The sequence below is a fragment of the Martes martes genome (assembly GCF_963455335.1).
Source record: "Martes martes genome assembly, chromosome: 2".
Taxonomy (NCBI): domain Eukaryota; kingdom Metazoa; phylum Chordata; class Mammalia; order Carnivora; family Mustelidae; genus Martes; species Martes martes.
In genome coordinates this window covers 67551402-67576727 of record NC_137889.1, presented here as the reverse complement: position 1 = coordinate 67576727, position 25326 = coordinate 67551402, and the positions used below count along the sequence as shown (strand labels likewise).

The 25326-nt window shown below is 32.0% G+C and overlaps 1 protein-coding gene across 1 annotated transcript in view; it reads left to right on the top strand.

Moving 5' to 3' along the window:
* Positions 1–25326, top strand: part of LRBA (LPS responsive beige-like anchor protein) — a 694736-nt gene that overhangs the window by 126511 nt on the left and 542899 nt on the right. Inside the window, exons 17-22 of the mRNA XM_080796316.1 lie at positions 1808–1905; positions 14274–14366; positions 15762–15870; positions 16286–16367; positions 19011–19134; positions 19448–19640. Coding sequence (XP_080652442.1) covers positions 1808–1905; positions 14274–14366; positions 15762–15870; positions 16286–16367; positions 19011–19134; positions 19448–19640 — 699 coding nt within the window. The remainder of the gene's footprint in view (positions 1–1807; positions 1906–14273; positions 14367–15761; positions 15871–16285; positions 16368–19010; positions 19135–19447; positions 19641–25326) is intronic.

Genomic DNA, 25326 nt, shown 5'->3' with positions numbered 1-25326 from the left:
AGCGTCTGCCTTTGGCTCAGGTCATGATCCCAGAGTCCTGGGACCATACCCTCATCAGGCTCTCTGTTCAGCAGGGAGCCTGCTTCCCTTCCTCTCTCTCTACCTGCCTCTCTGCCTACTTGTGATCTCTTGTCTGTCAAATAAATAAATAAAATCTTAAAAAAAAAAAAAGTATGTCATAGAATACCTTCATTGTATCTCTAGGAACCAGTGTAACATGTGGAAAAATAGGTTATGAAAATGACTAAAAATGTTTAGATTTTTAAATTCATAACATAATCTTCCAACTGATTTTGCATGTTCAAATACTGGTAAGTCAACTTATTTATAATGGGATTTGTAATTACATGGTTGCAAAGGAGGTTGAAAAATAAGTTGAAATGTTTTGGGTTTTTTCCTTTATTATTTTGCCCTGGGAAAATGTAATATACTCTGATTTAATCTAATTAAATAATTGGATTAAGTATTTGTTAAATAAATAAAATTTAGAAATGTAATTTCATGTAAATCACAGTATTTCAAATGATAATTTCATTTCTATTTTATAGTTCATATCTTGTGTTTTAATAAATATCTGTTATGGTGTAAAATAATGTCTTTTTAAATCATCAATAAATGGGAGATACTGTTTTGACCTATTGCTCTTGATATGGAAAAGTGGATTAAATTTCTTGACTGGATCATATTTCACTCAAACATTAATGATTGTGCTTGCTTTTTTCTCTTGTTAGGATATTTTATTTGTTGATCTTCTTTACCCAGTGTAATAGTTGAAGATTTTTCAACTGAATTTCCTAGTAATGCTGTTGTGTATGATTTTGTTTCTTATTAACTCTAACTCCCTAAGGGACTGAAGTACATTATAAAGGAGAAACTGGAAATCATGGTGATCTTCTCTATTCTCTTAGTCTGTTAATTCAGAAATCTTTAGGTCTTTCAAATAACACTTTTCCCTAGCCTCAGTGTCCTAGCTCTAGATTATCTGCGTAGTTTACTGAAAAGTAGATGTTCAAATAGCTGTAGTTCCAAAGCAGTGAACAAAAACTTTTATACACAGGCAACAGAGATAACTAGCCCTTGATAGCTGCTTCCCTTGTCCTTCTTTTTTTTGGGTCAGTATTGCCAGATGGGTTCTAAATATGCATATATACTGGAATATTCAACCAAGGCTGTGTAGGATTGTCTTGGAATTGTTTCGGATTTCAGAACTCACATACGCTTCTTTGCTGTTCTGTCAGAATTTTCAAGTTATACTATATACAATAGTATGTTGCCTCAGTAAACACTGATCATCTGTATCTTTAATACTGTCAATAGGTATAATATATGAAAACTATTCCATTATTTCCTCAAAAGCTTACTGTTGTAACTAGTTTCTTGAGAGGGTCAGTGAATAAAGCATACACTGCCATCAGATTGCTGACATTGATTACCTTATTAAAGGCTCTGGTATGTTTTGCTATAAAAAAAGAAAATAACTTAGTTTCCCCTTTCCTCAATATCTTAATATATAAACTTTGTCTTAAAAAACCTGTTAAGTGTAGTATATCTATAGAATATGTTTCAGGAAATCTCGATACTGTATACTATAAGGGTTGCATTTCTTTGATTATGACATTTGACACATTTGATGACGTGTATTTTGAGTTAAAAGGTGAATATATATGTGTAAAGAATGAGTTTGTTAAAAGCAGGTGTATATTGCTCATGTGTCCATTATTTTAAGTTACAATTTTTTTCATTTTGGTAGTATTCAGTGTTCAAAAAGATTTTTCCTTTTTTAAAATAATTTCTATTTTGATCTTAGGATGACAATCTAATGGATGTCCTACAACTGCTTGTTGCGTTAATGTCAGAACACCCTAACTCTATGATTCCTGCTTTTGACCAAAGGAATGGATTACGGTAAGAGTTGTATATCAGGGATTTAAATATATTAAATATCAGTTTAATTTGGAAATGATAGATGATTCTTAAGTATGGAAAGTACTACTGGATCATATATTATAAATGAATTAAGGTATAAGACCCACTTATTTCATGTGTTATGTTTTTTAAAGAAGTCTTAAATTACAGAGGTTGTGTTACTGTTTGATTTGTGAAGACAGATCAGGCAAATCAGGTTAGTATTTTGTACGGTTAGTGCTGTTATATAGCTATTATAGAACTGAATTCTTTAGCAGAGTTATCTTTAGGTCCTAGAACAGTAGTAACTAATTTGCACTGCAAGAAAACATCCCACTGCTCTCTTAAATATTGCTACCTTCATCCCGAATCCCAATCATCATTGTATTAGTCTACTTGGGCTTCCATAACAAAATATCATAGACTGGGTTGCTTAAACAACAGAAATTTGTTTTCTTGCAGTTTTGTTTTTTTTTTGAAACATACTCTGAGAAACTAAGTCTTCTCAATGTGTTTAGACTGTTTACTTTTTTTTTTGAAAAAAAAATTTTTTTTTAAAGATTTTATTTGTTTTATTTGACAGATAGATATCACAAGTAGGCAGAGAGGCAGGCAGAGAGAGGGAGGAGGAAGCAGGCTCCCTGCCGAGCAGAGAGCCCGATGCGGGGCTCGATCCCAGGACCCTGAGATCATGACCTGAGCCGAAGGCAGAGGCTTTAACCCACTGAGCCACCCAGGCGCCCCTAGACTGTTTACTTTTAATGTAACTACTGTTAAGGCTTTATTTTCACCTAGCATTTTATTATTTTTTTATCTCTGTAATTTTTTCCCTCAGTTTTTCTTTTCCACTGTTCCTTGTATTTGAATTCCTTTAGTATTCTTTAAAAATTAATTTGTCTGGTTTTGTATCTATTTCTGCATTTTTTTTTAGTAGTTGCACAAGATTTCACAGTCTACTTTAATATTTTACCTCTTCAAATATAGAACCATTTCAACTATTTATCTCTTTAACCACCATTTTTTGTTACTACCTCTAATGTATCACAAGTCTCTCTAGACAATGATGCAGTTTTTAGTTTAACTTGTTATATGTATTTTAAGAATTTAAGGAAGAAAAATCTCTGTTTACTTTTTACCAGGTAGTTACAATTTCTTTTATTCTTTTTTCCCATTCTGGAGGAACTCTATTCACATTTCTTATTGAGCGGTTTTCTTGGAAACAAATTTTTTAATTATTCCTGAATATAATTTTTAAAAATATTTATTTATTTATTTTAGAGTGCGCAAATGGGGGGAAGGGCAAAGACAGAGAGAGAGAGAGAGAATCTTAAGCAGACTCCCTGCTGAGTGTGGAACCCAAAGCAGGGCTCCGTCTCATGAACCTGAGATCATGACCTGAGCTGAAACCAAGACACTCAACTGATTGGACCACCTGGGCTCCCTTCTGAATATAATTTTATCTGGTTTTCATCATGCAAGGGTATTTTTGCTGCATATAGAATTCTTTGTAGAATTCTTTTTTCTTTTAGTACTTCAAAATATTTTTCCATTGTTCCCTGGTACCCATGGTTTCTAATGAGAAATGTATGGTTATTTAAATCTTTATTTGAAATAAAATGTACTACATTTTTGTACTTGCTTTCAAGACATATTCATTAGCCCCCCCCCACCTTCCATTGTACTTTTCTTTGTGATTATCACCAATTTTGCAAAGTTTTGGGCCCTTATTTTCCAATTTTTTGCTTCAGTTATGTCTTTTCTCCCTTTACTTTGGGTCTCTAGTGACATGAGTATTAGGGCTCTTGATGTACACATCCCTGAGCCTCTTTTTAGTTTATTTCAATCTTTTTCCTTTGTTCTTAGGTTTGATACTGTCTATTGATAGCAATATAGCAAGCTTCTAAGAATATGTTTACAATATAGCAATATAGCAAGCTTCTAAGCTTAGAAGCTTAGAAGCTTGCTATATGTGATAAACTTCATCTTCAACTTTATAGACTTTTTGTTTGCTTTTTTCTTTTTGATATTAAGCTCATCTCATAAATACTTTAAATTTGTATGTTTCAGTTGTATAATTTTAAGATGGTTAATTTTATACTTTTTTTTTTGAGAACCCTATTTTCTAATTCTGTTAGACTGTGTTTAACCTTCCAGAGCATATTTATAATAGCTCCTTTAATATCTTTGTGTGATAATTACAACAGTTTACCCATCTCATCAGCATTTGTTCAGTGTCTCTTCCTGTGAGAAATGGTTATATTTTCTTGGTCCTTTGTATGTTGAGTAATTTTTTAATGTATCCTAGACATTGTGAATGTTATCTTTTATAAACTATGTGTTTTGTTAAAATCCTCTAACTAACCTTGACATTTTGTTTGTTTTATTTTAATAAGAAGGGTCAGACTGTAAGTTCTACCTATGCTTTGTGGGTAGTGGTTCCAGATGTCATTTATTGTAAAAATCTCCGTTGTCCTGCTTTGTGTCTGTCTTGTACGTAATGCACTCAGGGATTAGGTAGAGAATTGGATGATAATTCAAAATTTTTTTCAATTTAGAAAAATTTCTTTGTTCTAGTCCATGTCTGCTTGGACACAAGTGCATCTCTTGGGTCAGTTTAGGACTCTTGTGGGTTTTTACAAAGATTTTGAGGATCTTTCTCTCCTGTTTGCTCCTATTCAGGACCACTCCCCCCCTTCCCCCCGCCACTTGTATGAACCCATTTTCTTAGTTCCTCTAACCAAAGGACAGTTTTTGTCAGAGTATCAGCCATCTGAGCTTCTAACATCCACCTCTGAGATAAAGGCTCACATTTGAGTCAGATTTACAAGGGAAAATAAAAATTGAGACTCTTCACTCTATCATGGACAGTTCTCCAAATTTTATCTCCTTTACACCAGTGCATCTGCTTCTGTTTGGTCTTCAGAGTACTTAACAAAATTGCTTTTTGTATTTTTCCCATTGTTTTAAGGTCTAATATGTAAGACAGAGAGGCTGTTACTAGCTTTACGACATCTTGGTTGAACCAGAACTCCCTGTTGATCGTTTAGTTTCTTCCCCCCCCCCCTTTTTTTTAGAGATTTATTTATTTGTTTTAAAGAGAGAGCTTAAGAGAGCGAGTGAGCATGTGTGCATGAGTGGGGTGGGGGAGGGGTAGAAGGAGAGAGAATCCTTAAGCAGACTCCCTGCTGAGCAGGGAGCCCCATGTGCGGCTCAGTTGCTCGACCCTGAGATCATTACCTGAACTGGAATCAAGAGTTGGTTGCTTAACTAACTGAGCCACCCAAGCGCCCCTAGTTTTCTTTTCTAAAAAATATTTTCTGTTTAATGTTTTTATAATACTATACTTCCTTTCTTCTTGGTGAACTATATTATTTCTTACAAGACATGTATGTTAGCAATGAATTTTCCCAGTCTGTTCATCTGAGAATACTTTTACTTCTCTTGATTTTTGGATAATAATTATGCTGGATATAAAATTTTAACAGTTTTCTTTCTGTTTGCACTTTGTGGTTTAATTGACTTTTGGCTGCTACTGTTTGTGCTGAGATGTCAGCCTTGTATTACTGTTGTTTTCTGTATGTTGAGTCTTGATGCTTTTAACTTTTTTTTTGTCTTTGGATTTTGGCTATATTTTGTTTAGTTGTGATTCTCTTTGTTTTTATCCTTTTGTGGTTTATTGAGTTCTTGGATCTGCAAGTTAATGTTTTTTTCATTAAATTTCATTAAATTTTGGAAGATTTTTCCCTACAGTTTCTTCAGAAAGATTTTCGTCTGCAATTCTTCTTCTTCCTTTTTTTTTTTTGGCTCTTGCATTATACCTATGATGGAATACTATATTGCCTCACAGGTTTCTAAAGGTCTGTTAGTTTACGTAACATCATTTTCTCTGTGTTCTTCAGATTGAATAATTTCTGTTGATCTGTTGAAGTTCACAGATTCTGTTTTTTGCCATCTGAATCTGCTGTTGAGTACCTCTTATGAATTTTTCATTTTTCGTGTTCACTTTTTAACTCTAGAATCTTAATGTGGTCCTTTTTTATCTTTATTGTTTACTTACTGTTAATCTGTCTTCTTTTAATTATTTGAACATACCATTTTAAAATTAGTTGAACGGGGGCACCTGTGTGGCTCAGTGGGTTAAAGCCTCTGCCTTCGGCCAGGTCATGCTTTCAGGGTCCTGGGATTGAGTCCCACATAGGGCTCTCTGTTCAGCAGGGAGCATGCGCCCCCTGGAGCAGACTCTGCCTGCCTCTCTGCCTCCTTGTGATCTCTGTCAAATAAATAAATATTTTTTAAAAAAATTAGTTGAATGTATTTATTGCATGTCTTTGAAGTGTTTGCAGAATCTGACATTTAGAACTTGAGTCATTTTATTGATTGACTACTTTTTTTAAAAATATGGGTCACACTTTTTAATTCCTTGCATGCATACTAATTTTGGTTGAAAATGGAGTATTTCAGATAAATATTATAGCAAGTCTGACTTCTGTTTTGTTTGTCCATGGGTTGTTAGTTTTTTTTTTTTTTTTAAAGATTTATTTATTAGAGAGAGCAAGAAAGAGAGCGAGTGGGCACATGAGCATATGGAGAGAATCTTGAGCAGACTCTTTGCTGAGTGCAGAGCCTGATGTGGGGCTTGATCTCATGACCCTGAGGTCACCACCTGAACTAAAACCTAGTCAGATGCTTAACAAGCTGTACCATCCAGGTGCCCTATTGGTTTTCTTTTTAAAAAAGATTTCACTTTTAAATAATCTCAATACTCAACTTGGGGTTTGAACTCACAACGCTAAGATCAAGAGTTTCATGATCTATTGGCTGAGACAGCTGGGCATTCCATGGGTTATTGGTTTTTCATTTGTTTTAATAATTGCCTTGTCTAATGTCCAGAATTTGTTCACTCCATGGTATGCAGCATCTGGTTTCTCAGTTTGTTTTTTATTTGTTTTTTAATTTCTTCTCTGTTTTCTTTTCCTTTCCCTCTCAGCTGAGACGGTTGTTTGGGCATTAGCTCTATCAACAAGGCCGTGGACTCTTAATTTTCTTAACTTAGTGTGTACTAATGTCTCAGTAATAAATGCCTCTTAACTTTTTGTTTTGCTGATTTAAAGGTTACATGTGAAAAGTTTGTTTAATTTTATTTCTGCCTTTTTTTGTGGAGGGAAATGCTGACTTCCACATTGGCATTAGTGGAAGTCATTCTTGCTGTTTTTTTTTTTTTTTTTTAAATAGTATGCTTTAAATTTTGGTACCTTTTCAGTTTTTTACTTATGGTGCATAAGTGAAAAATCTGTAACTTGCATGAATATATGGAAATGTGAATAATTAGTTCAGTCATTTTTTTAACAAAACACTGGATAAAGAGATTTATTGAATATTTATATTATATAGAATAAAAATAACTTGGGAATGATGGGTAGGTAGTTCTTTTAAATCTAATTGGAGATCTGTGGAAATATTTTTTGGCTCTAGAAATTCAGTATGAGATTTTCTGAATTGTCAGTTTTCTTTCTTTTGGTCTTTCTTTCTTGTCTTTCTCCTTTTCTGCCTGTCTGCTTGTCTTGTCGTTCTGTCATGCTTTCCATCTGTTTTTCTTCCTTCTTGATTTCTTTCATGAGTTAAAGAAACAGAGAATCCAAATGGAGCATTGATACATAATTTCATTATCTGTTTATGGTTACACTGCTACCTAAAATTATTACCATAATTTTTAAAGGCCAACATGAAAATTTAGTGAAACTTTCATACTAACTGAAAGTCAAATGGAGTGTAACATAGGCTCAAACTGAAAAACATGGAGAAATTTTGAGGAGGGGATAGTCTTTCCTGGTGCCAGGAAATAGGAATACCAAACTGCATCATAGAAGTCAGTAACTTTTACAGATTTTAAGTGGCAATTTAGTTTCCATTAAATGACAGAAATTTTCTCATGTACTTGATAAATATAAACTCTTTTCCACCATCACATCATTTAGACATTATCTCCGATATCTTGGGGCACTTATTTTTCCTTAGAATTGACTATGTTTCCTGATGCAGTATCAGTCACACCCTAGGTCTTGCTTAAATTTTAAGTATTAAATTTTTAATTTTTGGAGTCTAATAAGCTTTTATCCTGTATTTCCATGTCTGTGAACTGATTGAAATGTTACTTTTCAAATGTCTCTTTTTGGTATTTCTATTACCAGAATATTTTCTTATTTGAAAATGCTGTAATATACATGCTGCAATATTTTCAGTTCAGAAAAATAGATATATATATTAGAATGTCCATAAATTTTCTTTGTATAGTCATAGTAAAATAGATTATATGAAAACATGCCCCAATTTTTAATAGTGCCTCTTACAGATTATTCTTAATATCTTTCATATATGTTTTTCTGTTTCCAATACAGAAATGTATATATGTTTATAAATTTTTTATAGTTAGAAAAATATATGTGTCATTGAAGCAGTACAGGATTTTTCTGCTCTAATGTGAGAAATGTTTTTTGTGTTAAATTGGGACTCAACTTTGGTCAAAAAGTGGAATATGCTCACTTGGTTTTACGGAATTTAGTGGCTATGTTTAGTTGATAAACTAAATGGATTCAGCTTTATTGAGAAATATTCAACAATTAAAATTTATTATAGCATAAATATGAGGTGTATAGATCCAATTGTAGTCATTTCGGTCTTATGTTATTAATGCTAATAAAACATTTGTTGAAAATAATTAGACAGTTCTATCTGGAGTTCGTCTTTTGGTGAAATCATTGTGATTTCAACCAAAGATTATTTGTTAAGTTAAATTACAGCAAGCGTAGATTAATTCATTCTATGTTAAAATGTCTTAGAGTGTTGTGGTTTTTAAGCCAGTATTAAAGTTATGTTAATATTTCTTTTACAGACAATTTAATTTGTATTTTACTGAATTTAAATCACAAAGGAAAAAAAATATCAGTATTGTACTAATAATCAAATGTTACAGTTTTGATAGTATGATTTGTATTTAAAATGACTAGTTTCACATATCATTTTATAAGATTACAATGTATTTTGCACCTAGATATTTTAATTAATATTTTAACAGGAATCAACCTTTTTTTAATGTATTTCCTCTTCTGTCAGCCACTAGAGGATCAAGGCCTTTAGTTTTTGTTCATAATTATTTTTTCAGATTTAGTTATTAAGCTTTAAGATTTTTATCTAGGAGGATACTTGAAAATCTTAGTATTTTTAAAATAATCATAAAAGTTTCTGATTTTTTTGTGTTTATGAGGAAAAAAATAATATAATGAAGTAAATTGAACATTATTTATGTAATTGTTTATGATACTCAAATTTTGCTATACTTTGTTTATACTCAAATCAGTGGTCTCTGGCTGAATGCCCTTGGAGATGGTTTTAAAAATTAAAATAGATTACTATGTAAATTTTGAGAATTGAATGTGACATTTATCTTTTTTTTTTTTTTTTAAGATTTTATTTATTTATTTGACAGAGAGAGAGATCACAAGTAGGCAGAGGCAGGCAGAGAAAGAGAGGGAAGCAGGCTCCCCACTGAGCGGAGATCCCAGGACCCTGAGATCATGACCTGAGCTGAAGGCAGAGGATTAACCCACTGAGCCACCCAGGCGCCCCTGAAATTTATCTTTAGATATCATTTATGTTTCAGCCTTTTTGCTTTTTAATTATTTTTTGATTATCATTGCCTGTTGTCATTATTAATTATCCTGTTCTCTTGCTTTTAATGATAAGAATTATTCACAGATTTAAATATGTGTTAGCATTAAACAATGGTTTCTTTGTACTGATTTTAAAATAAATGTGGTAGCTTCCAAAGGGCATTGTTAAACCTGTGGTAGAGGAAAAATAGTGACTCAGAACCAGTTTTATGCCAAATAGTTTGCATAAATACATTTATGAGTACAATATAAACTACCATTATTTTCTAAGTATTTTAACTTGTTATCATTTTTTGGTCTTCATTAAAAGGAACAGTGACTAGTGAGATTTAAGCAAAAATTTTAAAGGCTTTTTAAAGGAAGAGTTTTATGTTATAAAATTTAGAGGGAGGTATAGACATTTCCCATATTACAACCCCTGTCCCCACACATGTATACCCTCCTTGATTATCAGCATACCCACCAGAATGGTAGAGTTGATGAACCTACATTTAAACATTTTAATCATCCAGAGTCCATAGTTCACATTGTAGTTCACTCTTGGTATTGTACATTCTGTGGATTTGGACACTTGTATGATGGCATGTATCCATCATCAGGTTGTTATACAGAGTACTTCCATTGCTCTAAAAATCCTTTGCCTGTTCATCCCTTTTCCACCCACCCCCAAGCTTTGCCCCCTACAGATCTTTTTACTATTTCTATAGTTTTCCCTTTTCCAGAATGTCATGTGTTTGGAATCATGCAGATGTAGCCTTTTCACATTGGCTTTTTTCACTTAGTAATGTGCATTTAAGATTCCTCCATGTCTTTTCATGGCTTGGTAGCTCATTTTTTAGTGCTGAATAATATTCCATTGTTTAGATGTTCATAGTTTATCCATTCACTCACTAAAGGACATCTTGGTTGCTTGCAGATTTTGGCAGTCATGAATAAAAGTGCTGTAAACATGCATGTGCAGGTTTTTGTATGGACATGTTTTCAACTTCTTTGGGTAAATAACAAGGAGCACAGTTGCTGATCCTATGGTAAAAGTGTGTTTAGTTTTGTAAGAAACTCTGAAACTCTTTCTTTTTGTAAGAAACTCTCAAATTCTCTTTCACCAGCATTTGGTGGTGTTGGTGTTCTAGGTTTTGTCCATTGTCATAGGTATGTAGTGGTATCTCATTCTCATTTTAATTTGTATTTCTCTGATGACATATAATGTGGAGCATCTTTTCATATGCTTATTTTCCATCCATGTATCTTCTTTGGTAAGGGTCTGTTAAGTTCTTTGGCCTATTTTAAAATAGGTTTGTGTTTTTTTTTTTATTGTTGAGTTTTTAGAGTTCTGTGTATATTTTGGATAACCGTTTCTGTTTTTTTAAGATTTTATTTATTTGACCCAGAGAGAGAGCAAGCGAGAGATAGCACAAGCAGGGGAGTGGCAGGCAGAGGGAGAGGGAGAAGCAGATACCCTGCTGAGTAGGGAGCCCGATGTGGGGCTCCATCCCAGGAAACTGGGGTCATGACCTGAGCTGAAGGCAGATGCTTTACCGACTGAGCCACCCAGGCTTCCCATGGATAACCGTTCTTTATCAGATGTGTGTTCTGCAAATATTTTCTCCCAGTCTGTCTTGTCTTCTAATTCTCTTGATATAGTTTTTTGCAGAGCAGAAGTTTTTAATTTTAATGAAGTCCAGTTTATCAATTATTTCTTTGTGGATTGTGTCTTTGGTTTTGTATCTTGTATCACCATACCCAAGGCCATCTATGTTTTTTCTTGTCTCCTAGGAGTTTTATAGTTTTGCTTTTTACATTTTGGTCCATGTTGTGGTTCATTTTTATGTCTAAAATTCGAATGTGGATAACTACTTGTTCCAGCATCATTTGTTGAAAGCATATCTTTGGTCCGTTGTACTGCTTTTGCCCTTCTTTGGTCAATGAGAAGTTGACCACATTTATGCTGGTCTATTTTTAGGCTCTTTATTCTGTTCCATTGACTTTTTTCGTGTATTCTTTTGCCAATACCATACTGTCTTGATTTCTCTACCTTTATAATATGTCTTGAAGTCAGGTAGCATTGATTTTCCAACTTTGCTCCTCTCCATCAGTAATTGTGTTGGCTGTCCTGGGCTTTTGCCTCTCAATATAAACTTTAGAATAGTTTCTTGATAGCTGTAAAATAACTTTTTGGGATTTTGATTGGAATTGTATTCAATCTATAGATGAAGTTGGGAAGAACTGAGATCTTGAGAATATTGAGTCTTCCTATTTATGAATATGGATTTACTCTCCATTTATTTAGCTCTTCTTTGGTTTTATGCATCAGTTTTATAGTATTCCTCATGTAGATCTTGTACATATTTGGGGGGGTGCTACTGTAAATGGTATTGTGTTTTTAATGTACTATTCCACTTGATTATTATTGGTGTATAGGAAAGGAGTTGACTTTTGTATATTAACTCTGTATTCTCCAGCCTTGGTATAATCGCTTATTAGTTCCAGGATTTTTTTGGTTGGTTCTAGATTTTCTTCATTGATGATCATGTCACCTGTGAACAAAGACAGTTTTATGTGTTCCTTCACAATCTGTATACCATTTATTTCCTTTTCTTGCCTCACTGCATTAGCAAGAACTTCTACTACAATGCTGAAAAGGAGTGGTAGAGAGGACATCCTTGCCCTGTACCTGATCTTAGTGGGAATCCTTGGACTTTCTCCCTATTAAATATGTTAGCTGTAGGTTTTTTTTTTTTTTTTTTGGTAGTCCTTATGAACTTGAGAAAAATTCCCCTCTATTCCTAGTTTATTTAGAGTTTTTAACATGAGTGGATGTTAGATTATGTCAAATGTTTTTTCTGCATCTACTGATACCAGTAATTTTCTTATCTAGAGGATACTTTAATTGATCTTATGATAGGTTATACTAATTGATTAACAAATGGTGAACCAGCCTTGCATCCCTGGGATAAATTTCACTTAGTTATGGCATATAATTTTATTTATTTATTTATTTACTCATTTATTTCATTGAATTAGTTAATATTTTCTTAAGGATTTTTTCATCTTTGTTAATGAGGTATTTTGATCTGTAGTTTTCTTGTAATGTCTTTCATTCTTTTATTTTGGCTTTGGATAATGTTGGCTCACAGAATGAGTTATAAGATATCCCTTCTGCTTCTATCCTCTGAAGGAAATTGTAGAGAACTGATACAGTTTTTCCTTACATTTTCAGTAAAATTCACCAATAAACCTGTCTGGGTCTGACATTTTCTGTTTTGATAGGTTATTATTTATTGATTCATTATCTTTAGTAGTTATAAACCTTTTTAGATCATCAGTTATTCCTTTGTGAGTTTTGGCAGAGTGTCTTTTTTAATGAATTGGTCCATTTCATGTAGGTTTTATAATTTGTGGGCATAGTTATTCATAGTATTCCATTATCCTTTTTATGTTCACGGGATCTATAGTGATGTTCCCTCTTTCATTTCTGAAGGTAGTAAATGGTGTTCTCTGTTTACATTATAGTTAGGCTGACTAGAAGCTTATCTATTTTATGGTTCTTTTCAAAGCAGCTTTTGGTTGTGTTAATTTTCTCTTGATTTCCTATTTTCATTTTTGTTGTTTTCCACCCTAATACTTATTTATATTTTCCTCTGCTTACTTTGGATTGAATATTCCCTTCTTTTTTTAGTTTCTTAGGAAGCTTGATTAGTGATTTAAGTCCTTTTCTAGTATATGCATTCAGTGCTATAAATTTCCTTGTAAGCATTGCTTTTGCTGGATTTCACAAATTTTTATAAGTTGTATTTTCATTTAGTTTCATATATATTTATGTTTTTTTTTTAAGTTTCTTCTTTTACCTGCATGTTATTTTTAGTGTGGTGTTACTGTGTGTTGTTGTTGTGTTTTTAGTGTGTTGTTTAATATCCGAATATTTTGGAATTTTGGAACTACTTTTTATTACTGATTTCTAGTTTAATCCCATTGTTGTCTGGGAGCAAACAATATATGATTTCTAATCTTTACGTTTGTTTAGGTATGTTTTATAGCCTTGAATGTGGTCTACTTGGTGAATGTTATGTGTTAGCTTAAGAAAAATGTGTATTCCGCTTTTACTGAATGACATAGTCAATAGGTGTCAACTAAGGACAGTCAGTTGATGGTATTGTTGGGTTCAGTTATGTCCTTACTGATATTCTGCCTAGTGGATCTGTTTCTGAGAGGAATTTTAAAGTCTCCAACTAGAATTAGTGTATTCATCTATTATTTCTCCTTGCAGGTCTATCAGTTTTTATACTATATTGTTTTATATTCTATTGTTAAGTACATACATGTTACTATTATGTCTCAATGGAGAATTGACCCCCTTTATCATAAGCAGTGCCCTTCTTATCTGATACCTTACTTTAAAGTCTGCTTTCTCTGAAATTAATGTACCTGTTCTTTTCTTTTGGTTAGTGTTAGCTTGTTATATTTTTCTCCATTCATTTACTTCTAATCTGCATGTGTCTTCATATATAAGGTGGGTTTCTTGAAGACAGCATATAGTTGATAAGCTAGTTTTTAAATGTCAGAGATGTATATTCATTTATATCTTAGTTGAAAGTAGGTTTATAATCATGAATATGTTAAAATGCACATATATACCTACATGTTTTAAATCTTTAGTTTTGGAAAATATACTCAGCAATTTGTTTTTAATTTTAATTGCTTCAGTGTCATCTATAAACTTATGGCATCAACAAGTGAAGGAATCAGAGTACAAGCTCTCAAGGCAATGGGCTATTTTTTAAAGCACCTGGCACCAAAGTGAGTATAGAATGAAATCTAAAATGGGCTGTGGTATATTACTTTTTTTTTTTTTAAATAAATCTTTGGAATAGTATTTGTGTCCTGTGATTTCTCTAGTTCCTCTTTTATTTTTATTTATAAAATCTATATAAACGTAACCCCATTTCTGTATATTAAAAACAAAGTGGAAACAGGAGTATATACTTTGTTTTATATAAAATTAAAATTTTCCTTTTGTTCCTTGTTCATTATAAGAATACATTTGTATAAATGAAATTTTAGAAATGATGGAGACTTCATTTCATGTGGGTTGATTATCATTTGCTTTATCTGACATTTTAACCTCAATGTTTGTCATAATATGTTGTGCTATAAAGATAATTCAAAACTAAAACTTCTTTGTTTTTTTTTTCTTAGCTATGCATATCCTACCTATTATTCCTTATGCCAGGGTTGGTTTATTATAAAAACTAACAGCGTGGCAATAGAGAAGCGTTGGCAAACGGTGGTCTTTATGTGGATCCAGTAAATAAAGTTTTGTTGGAACACAGCCACAATCATTTATTTGCTTATTATCTGTCGCTCTTTTCAGATTACAATAGCAGTGTTGAGTTGTTGCTACAGAGACCATATGGTCTACAAAGCCTACAGTATTTACTGTCCAGCCACTTGCAGAAAAAATTTGATGAATCCTAGGGTAGAGTTAAAGTTTATGATACTTTAGTTCGTAAATTTTTGCTTGGAAGTTTGATTTTTGTGTATTTTTTTTTAAAAAGATTTTATTTATTTGCCAGAGAGAGAGAGAGAGTACACACAAGCAGGCCAAGAGGCAGGCAGAGGCAGCGAGAGAAGCAGGTTCCCTGATGAGCAAGGAGCCCGATGCGGGACTCGATCCCAGGATCCTGGGATCATGACCTGAGTCGAAGGCAGCGGCTTAACCAACTGAGCCACCCGGGCGTCCCTGATTTTTGTGTATTTATCTTCACAGTATTCATTTTCTTAGTTCTCTTTCATTTTTTCCTACCTTTTCCTCCAAATTGTTTTTCTTCTTAATGACTTACTGGGTTTTAGATTATCATCCATAGTAGAGCTCAGCTTAATGCTGCTGGAGAGTAGAAACTAGTTAATAAATAATTGCTCTGGAGATTTTTGTGGAGATTTTTGCTGTGCTGTGAACATAGCCAGTCTTGTATTTTTTTTTTTTTAAACTGTAGCTGTGCTTACCCTGTAGTTTGCATTTCTCTCCTTAAAGATTTTGTGACCTTATGATATTTAGGTTGAAGAAAATTTGGAGTTATTGAGTTGGAATTTGTTGGTGATGTGAAAAACATTTTTGTGTCTTCATCCAACTTGCATTCTAAATAGTGGATAATAATATTTTGCATTTGGTTATTTCTTTTTATGAAATTGCAGAAGAAAAGCAGAAGTCATGCTTGGACATGGATTATTTTCATTGCTAGCAGAAAGACTCATGCTTCAGACAAATTTAATCACGATGACCACATACAATGTTTTGTTTGAGGTAGGAAATATATAGAATTTAATCTTACTAATTTCTTATTTTGAGAGTGCCTGTATAATTTAGTTGATAGCATCTTGATGAAATAAGATAATTTAGGTTTGATACACAGTTTTGAAATTAGTTATATGAAGATGTGGCTGCATCTTAAATCTATTAATCTATGAATTATTAAACCATAATTACATCTCTGTTAAGTATTTCTTCCATCGTATTGACTATTTGATATCTCATTTTGTAATTAAGTAAAAATAGAGTCATAATGTTGAAATTATTTATTTTATATAACGCAGAAGATACTTACCATGATAGCATTGTATTGTATACTTAATATTGATTAGTGCTGTACTTAAAATTCATTAATAGCCATGGTAGTACAGTGATTATGCTAATATAATCTATTGTTTTACTTCTGTAGATTCTTATAGAGCATATTTGTACTCAAGTGATACACAAACAGCATCCAGATCCTGATTCTTCAGTAAAGATACAAAATCCTCGTATGTATTTTATTTACTTTTATTTTTGTTTGTTTTTGTTTTCTCCAGCTTTATGGAGTATAATTGACATATAATACTGTATAAGTTTAAGGTTTACAACCTCATGTCTGATTTATCTATACGTTGTGAAATGATTACACAGTAAGGTTAGTTAACACATCCGTCACTGCAAAGTTAGAATTTTTTGTGTGTATGTGTGCTGAGGACTTTTAAGATCTGTTCTCTTAGTAACTTTCCATTGTACAATACAGTATTGTTAAGTGTGGTCACCATATTGTACATTAGATCCCTAGAACTTACCCACCTTATGACTGGGAGTTTGTATCCTTTCAGTACTTTCACTCATTTCTCCTCTCTTTTTTTAATACTCTTAATAACTACTTTTTGCTAATAAAAAGAAAGTCACTGGGAAAAACCCGAAGGTGATATTGTTGAAAACATACTGTTCAAAGAATATTTCATTATAGACAATGAAATAATACTAGTTTTATCTTTGGTTAATGTTGAATATAAATTCAAATAGACCTTAGGTTATATGGAAATGTTTATATAGAGGTTTTGAAGAATTATATGTGTAAGGTATTGATTTCATGTATGTTCAGATTTTCAGTAAAGTTTTGATTGTACTGTTTAGTGTTGTCAGGCCAAATTACATGAACCATGGATGTAGCTTTCATCTCAAATTATTGTCAAGTTAAGCATACCACATTTGGAATTGAAAAACATCTGCTTTCTTTATTGTTTATGAACTTAGTCTTGTCTAACAGTCTTTTCTTTGATATTTAGATTTCTTAAGCACTTATACAAAGTACATTTTTCATCTTTTTAAGATTATTGGCATTAAAATAACTGGTTTGTAGAGTTTTGAAATTTAATTACCTTTTGGGTGGTGAATTGTGTTTGTGGTACTCTGTTTCAGTACTAGTTTAAAAACACATTTCTGAAGCCTAATTTTCCTCAGCCTTCAGGGAGACTTGATGTCATTATTTTAGAGAGTTAAAAAAAGAAAATCTTGACTGTATGTATATAAATGTAAAATATATTTTATGTGATTATGGGGAAGATGGCTTATTGAAGTAAGAATTTTAGAATATATTATCTAATATGTAGAATTAGGATATATTTAAAATATATATATTTAGAATATAAAAGAATTTTAGACTATATTAGAATTTATTATATAGAACATATATATAAAAATATAAAATATATTTTATGTGATTATGGGGAATATGGGTTATTAAAGTAAGAATTTTAGAATATATGTAGAATATTTAGAATATATCTAAATAAATATTTAGAATAATTTTAAAGTATATTAAAATATTAGACTATATTATCTAAATATTTAGAATATACTTAGAGTATTTAGAATATATAATATTAGAATATACTAATAACATCTTTAGAATATTAATATATTTAGGTTATATTAAATTAAGAATATATAGTAAATAGAATATATTAGAATATAATTATAGAGTATACATATAGAATAATATATGTAATACACTGTCTCAGAAAAGACATACCATAGAGTATGGTGTTTAAAAACATAAGCTGCCTGGCTTTTTATTTTGTCTGTGACTTTGGGTAAATTATTTAATTTCTGTGTGCCTCACTTTTCTTATCTCTAAAATGGGGAAAATAACAGTATTTAGCCATCACTGTATATGGGTTAATACCTGTATTTTCTTAAAATAGTGGCTCAAAATAGCATATTTCTTAAAATTAGTGGTTAGTCTCATCATCGTTATCATTATTATGATTATCATCATCATGGTTTTCATTGTTCAGGTAGAGAAATTTTTAGTTTGTCATTAGAAGAATTCAGAAATTACTCCCCAAATGTCTTTCATTGTATTTGTTGATAAAGTAGCTTCATACTTGCTGTTTTGTACTTACTGCTTTAAAATCACCAAAGAACCTTGGCAAAAGGCTAATTTTAGAAGTTCTCAATTGTAATTGGGTAAAAACTTATTTAACTTTAGATTTAGGGTTATAGCTGTTCTTGTTTCTTTAAAGTTCTGTATTTAATTATATATTTTAAAGAATTTTTTTTCCTTAGAGCTAAGTATTAGAAATTTAGACAGTGTTATATTTAAGACCATTACAGTAGCAGTTTCATTTGTATTTATTTGGGGTGTTGAATAGGTTTTAATTTCTGTTGAGTTTTTAATCTAATTTCAGTTTTGAACTTCTGGAAGAAAATCTTGATAACTTCTAAATTTCATGATAAAGGAAAGGCTATATGCATATCAGGAATTTTGTTGAAGAAGCTGAGTTTTTTCTGAGGTTCTGATTATAGCTTTTTTTTTTTTTTTTTTTTTTAAGATCAACTTTACTGTTTGGCAGAGATTGTGAGAGTTGTCAGTAGTATTACTATTATTTAATTCATTTATAATTTAATGTAAAATTCAACTTTTATACATTTGTAATGACAAAATATAAATTCTCTTATGGATGCTTTCTAATGAATGTATTGTTACTCTTTTCTGCAGATGGTTTTTTTTTTTTAATAACAAAAATGGATGTTTTCAGTAGACATATATGTCAGGGAAACTAGAGAAATATATTAATGATATTTCATCATGAATTTTTTGTGATGTTTTGGTTTTTATTAATTTATGAATTCTCTTACAGAGATACTAAAAGTAATTGCAACCCTACTTCGAAATTCTCCCCAGTGCCCAGAGAGCATGGAAGTTCGCAGAGCCTTTCTTTCTGACATGATTAAACTTTTTAATAACAGTAGAGAAAACAGAAGGTAAGTGGGATCAGAAAGCAATTATTTGCACTATTCAAGTTCAGTTTTGAGTGAAACCATTTTTTTCTAATAAGAATTGTGTTAAAAAATACTGTGAAATGAATTTTCCATATGCTTTTTTCATTAGCGGTATATAGATAATGTACCATACATTTAAACTGAGTTTTCAGTACCCCTGTCTTTAATTGTTTTAATACATACATAGAGGTGCCTTTTTTGGGTTTATTTTGTTTTAAAATTTTACTTTTTAGAATTCTTAAAGATAAGTCCCCCCCCCCAGCCCAGTAATTCAGTATCCTTTTATAATTTTCAGGAGCTTGCTACAGTGTTCTGTATGGCAAGAGTGGATGCTTTCTCTTTGCTATTTCAATCCTAAGAATTCTGATGAGCAAAAGATAACAGAAATGGTGTATGCCATATTCAGAATCCTACTTTACCATGCAGTCAAATATGAATGGGGTGGCTGGCGTGTGTGGGTAGACACCTTATCAATCACACATTCAAAGGTAACTTTTTTTTTAATGAAAATGTATTTTAGTGTTTTAAATGTCTATAATTTTGATTTTACTCATTATTCTCTGAAAGTGCAGTGAAAGGAACAACTAAAAAAGGGAATCGCTAAACAGAAAGTTTTTCCAGTGTTTTTAGAATCAAAATATGTTTTTCAAATGTTACTTTTATGTATGCTTAACTTAATAAATTGAAACCTCATGCCACAACATAAAGAAACATATTTTTGTAGATAGGGTTCTCTAAATTTTAGGGTACTTTGAAGCTTTTGAACACAAGGTGGCGCAGTATAGTCAAAGATGAGACATTATTCTAATAATATAAGGTGGTTGAGTAAATAGAAAAGCTCGGGCTAATGTTTGATCTTTGCTCACATTACAGTCAGTTAAAAAATTGATTTGAAAGAAGCTGCTACTCTTTTTTTTTTTTTTAAACCTAAGCCAGTGTAAGTTAGTTATTTATGGATGGCTTTTGTTTGAAATTGTTTACAAAATATTCTAGACACACAAAAAGGTATAAAGAATAATATATCTACTGGTATTTATGATATTGGATTCTCCGTCCCAGTTGCTTTGTCTATCATTGTTAGCCCCTCTCTCCTTCCTCGCTAACCTTAATTTGGATGTTTCATTATTTCTGTTTCTTATATATATTTTTAACAGCACACACATGTCTAAACACTAAAGAATTTTATTTTTTATGTTTATACTTAATATAAATGGTATCATATTAAACACATTTTCTGTAGCTTGCTGTTTTTACTTGTCATTGTTTGAGATTCATCCACATTGACCCATGTAATTGTGTTCATTTTCTCAGTTGTGTTGTATTCCATGGCATGGCTTTATTCATTCACCGGTCAATGAGTATTTTTGATACATTTTGTATATATTTGGAAGTTTCTCTTTCTATATTCCTAGAAGCGGACTTGCTGACTTGTAAGATGCAAGTGTTGAACATTAGATAATAATGCAGATTTTTTTCCAAAGTGGTATATCCATTTCTGTGCTTGCTGGTGATGTGTAAGTTCTCATTACTTTGCATTATTTCATTACTTGGTTTGGCTGAAGTTTTAAGATTTGCAAATTTGACAAATTTTAAATGTTGAATTGCCATAATTTTAATTTATATTATTGTCTCATAGGAACTTTACAGATATATTCTTGTCTTAATCTCTTGCTTGCTCTGTTATTTATGAATATCTTCTGCCAATTTGTGGTTTAGTGACTTAATTTTTAGAGTTTCCTATTTGTATCTTCTGAGGAAATTTTACATTTTAAATAATTAATGCAGTAAAATTTGTTAATTTCTTTTATGGTTTATGTACTTTGTATCTTGTTCAACAGCTCTTCCTGTATTCAGAAGGAATATAATTATATAAATTATAAATTGACTAGAAGGAAAAAAGAATAGAAATGATACATTTGATATATCTTTAAATGTTTTATTGACTATCATAGTTATTTCTCTGAAATATTTTGCCATTCTTTTGGAGTATATTATTTCCTAAATATATATTTTTAGGTGTTTGAATAATTTTTAGTTATTTGAATGTACTTAAGAGTTATTTATTCTGCTTTCTCATTACTTAATGAGAGGAAGGTATATTACTATCATAAGGATTTACAAAGATAGTTTAGATTGGAAGATACCACTACTAATTTATGTTTGTAAAAGCCATTTTATAAAATCAAGTCTTTCCATTGCTAAATTAAAAAAAAAAAGACTTGATTTTATAAAATGGCTTTTAATCACTCCATTTTTGAGCTTACCAGTTTTGTCTAAGGCTGGGTTCAATCAAATATGGCCTGAAAGTCAAATCTAGCCTGATGTGTTTTTATAAATAAAGTTTTATTGAAACATAACCACTTCCATTTATTTATATTTTTCTCTGGCTGCTTTCATGCCACAGGTATTCAGTATTTGCAACAGAGACTGTATGGCTTCCAACCCTAAGATATTTACTGTTTGGTACTTTACAGAGACTGTTTGCAATCTCTTATCTAACTTAATTTAGTTTGTGCTGGTGCCCAGATCTTTTTTTTTTTTTTTTTTAGAAGGCTGCTACAATCTTTTTTTTTTTTTTAATTAACATATAATGTATTATTTGCCCCAGGGGTATACAGGTCTGTGAATCATCAGGCTTGCACATTTCACAGCACTCACTGTAACACATCCCAATGTCCACAACTCCACTTTCGGCTAGTATTGTTTTCCTCTTTACAAATGATCATGAGAAGAACAGGATTGAGTTTGGGTCTTATATACAGTTGGATTGGATTTCATATCTATGTGGGGGAATTCTAGGTTAGCAGAGTGCCAGTATAAATTAGATTTTTCAGATTTTCAAAATGGTGTAAATTCAGTGCTTTTTCTATGCACTTCTCTTTGTTCAAGTCCTTCAGAAGAATGGCTAGAGGAGTATAATCTTGAGAGCAGTAGTATTACAAAAGCCTGAAGGGAGCTTGGGAAACCTTTTTAGGAAGGTATGACGTCCTCCTTTCCCAGTTACATATCTATTTGAAAGTGGGTTTTTTCATATACATAGACCAAAACAGTATATAATACAACAGATTGAATATAAAAGCAGATATTAGAATGCAACCATCATCTATTAAGCTAGAATTTAGAGATTTGCAAAAATGTGAAATCCTGGCACTCTTCTCATTATTATGTTTTGTTTTGAAAAAGTCTTTTTTAAAGAAATGTTCATATTAATGTAATCCTTTTTATTGTTTTAAAGTTAATTAATATTTGTAAAATTTCTTACTCCTAATTTCTAATATGGTAAGTAGTAGTAGTTATACCTCATATAAATAAAAAGTTTTGGGGAGCCTCCGTACTAAGAGTGTAAAGCATCCTGAGACAAAACATCTTAAGAACTTCTGAAGTCATAGGGTATTTAGGGCAGTAGTCTAGTCTCTCGAATTTTCTTTGGACAAAATAAAGAGGCTGGACTAGGAAGTACCTCAGGTATCTTTGAACTTTTGAGCATTTACTTATATCCAGTTACCAGTCCATTTATATAAGCAATAAAGAGAATATGGGGTTTGGACACAGAGTAGTTCTGGCTTTGAATTCTGGTGTATAGTAATTTTTACTTGTATAAACTCAGGCAAGTTTCTAAAATTTTCTTAACCGTAAGTGTCTAATATATAAATGGTCAATGAGGATATATAGGTGAAGTTAATGAAAGAAATAACAGAAAACAGAATGAACTGTTCAGTGACTGTTTTCCTTTGTTAAATCATTTTTCCTAGTCATGTTTTCATTCTCACTGTCAACATTCTAGTTCAGGCCCCAAGTCACTTCATGTTTGATACAAATCCAACTTTTAACATGAGGAATTACTTATATCCCCAATAATTTGTGTAGCTTATATGCTGTGAACTGTTACAGTGGAAGAATTGTGACTATCCAGCTTAACATGCTGTGTGGTTCTCCCTATCCAATCCCCAACCCAGACCTAATCACCATTTTGAACTTTGTGTTTATCATTTCCTTCTTAAAAATCATTAAAAAATGTATTCCTAAATGATATATTATCTAGTTTTCCCTATTTTTATAGTTTATGAAAATGACATAAAAAAAAGAAAATGACATCATACTTTATGGATGCTTCTATTACTTACTTTTTTCTCTGTCAAACCTTTTATTTTTAAGAATTTTTTTTTTTTTATTGTCACATACAGCTTTGGTTTGTTCATTCACAGTGCTGTGAATAACTGAGGTGTTCAAAGGCAGTGGTTTTACTGGAGTTGTCAGTTTAATATTCTTACAATTGTGGCTTACAGTAAGAAGCTTATGGTAGCCACATATGTATGTAGATGCACTCACAGAAACCCTTCTCCTCTCACACACCTGAAACCTAGGTTTCAGGAGACAGTATTTGCCCTTACTAAACTTTGGTTTATAGAGATACATTCTTATGTTTAAAAATGCTTATGATGCTCCAGCAAGTTGATTCTGTGATCAGCCAGCTGAATTATCTTCAATTTGAAAAGAGCACTGCTCTAGGAAATATAAGTAGAATTCCTAGATTCTAAGTAATGGTCTATGCTCTTCAGATTTCTTATTTTTGCAAGGTTTTGTATTCTGCCTACATTAAAGTTTTTTTCCCCACTCAGTGATTTTGTATGTAGTTTTTTATACATGTCTAGATCACTTTGACTCTGCATATTTCTAATGGTCAGTAGCCTTAGGTATTATTTTCCTCTAGATTTATTAAGCTAAAAATAACTTATATAATGTTACTCCCTCCATAAACACTTTGTTCTAATTTTCATAAAAAGGGAAATAAGGTAATTTTTTTTAACAAAATAGTTTTTTCTACCTTATCTTTCATTTTCCCTTGAAAAAAGAATTTCCTACCTTATCTTCCACTGTTTCACTTGGCAAAAATCTTTGCTGTGTTGGTTCTAGTCTTTTTAAAAGTATATCAGTCTTTGTTAAATCTTCATTTTTGTTTACATGGCATGGGCTTTGTGTTCCTTTGTACTTAACCAAATCCTTTTTATTTTTCAGCAATTTAGCTAGCTAAATCACTTATGACAGTTTTCATACAGAATGTATGAATGAATTACATTCTGTATGAATTCACAGCGCTTAATTTTCTGTTGGTATCTTAAGTGTCCTTTCTCTCCCTCCTTTTCCCCTTCCCCTGACTTCCTCCTGTCTTTCTCTCCCCATCTACCTCCTCACACTCCCTAGTCTTCAACTAATCAGTCTTCTGTACCCCCTAAGTCTAACTATTGCTTTGACTGTGGGTACCTAGTGCAGTCTGTGCTGCCTTCTGTCACTGGCAGCTAACTCCCCCCATTTGCTTGTCTCTTCTTTTAGCCACACTCTCCGACTTTCCTGTCCCTCTCTCTGTTTTTCCCTTCAGCATTCCTCCATCCCTTCCGTACCCCTGCCTTCGGTCTTCCCCCAGCCTATGTTTCTTTTTTCTGTTTTATCCTTAGTGAATCCGTGTTTGTTTTGTACCTGCTTCTTTCCTCCCCACTTTCTCTGTTGGGTAGTTAGGTACTCTTGGTCTCTCTCGATCATTTTCAGTTACTTTGTGTCTAGGTCTTACTCCAGTTGCCCACCACTTTTCTTCCCTTTCTGCTATTACCTTTTCTTCTTCTACCTTCTTCTGTTTGAGTACTTTCTGGCTACTATGTAAAATAGAAAGATGAATCAGGAACACATCTTATCCTGAAAGAAGTTACTGTCTAATATGGGAGATAATATAAGTACAAAAAGACTAAAAAACTAGGGCAAGAAGGAATAAGTGGCATAGAAGAGATACAGTGAAAAGATAACCTCACGTGAAGACATCTGAGAGGTTTTGTAGAAAAAAGGTCATTTGATGACAGCATTGAAGGGTGAGTAGGATTTGGGGATGTAGAGTTTGGGGTGGTGAGAATCACTGGTGGAGGAATTGACATACACAAAGGTAAAAAGGTGATGTTACTGAGGAAAAAGCATGGTGAATTGTTGGTTTGCTTGGGGGTTAGTAAACGAAGAAGAGCGGTGATAAGTAATAGGGCAAATATAGATTACTATTTAATTATGGATGATCCTATAATCTCTCATATTACTGGTTAAAAGTTAGTTCTCATGCTTTATTTTGGATGTTCATTGTAAAGTCTCATCAGCAGGGACAAAAGGTCTTACGTATCTTCACATCTCCATAGAACT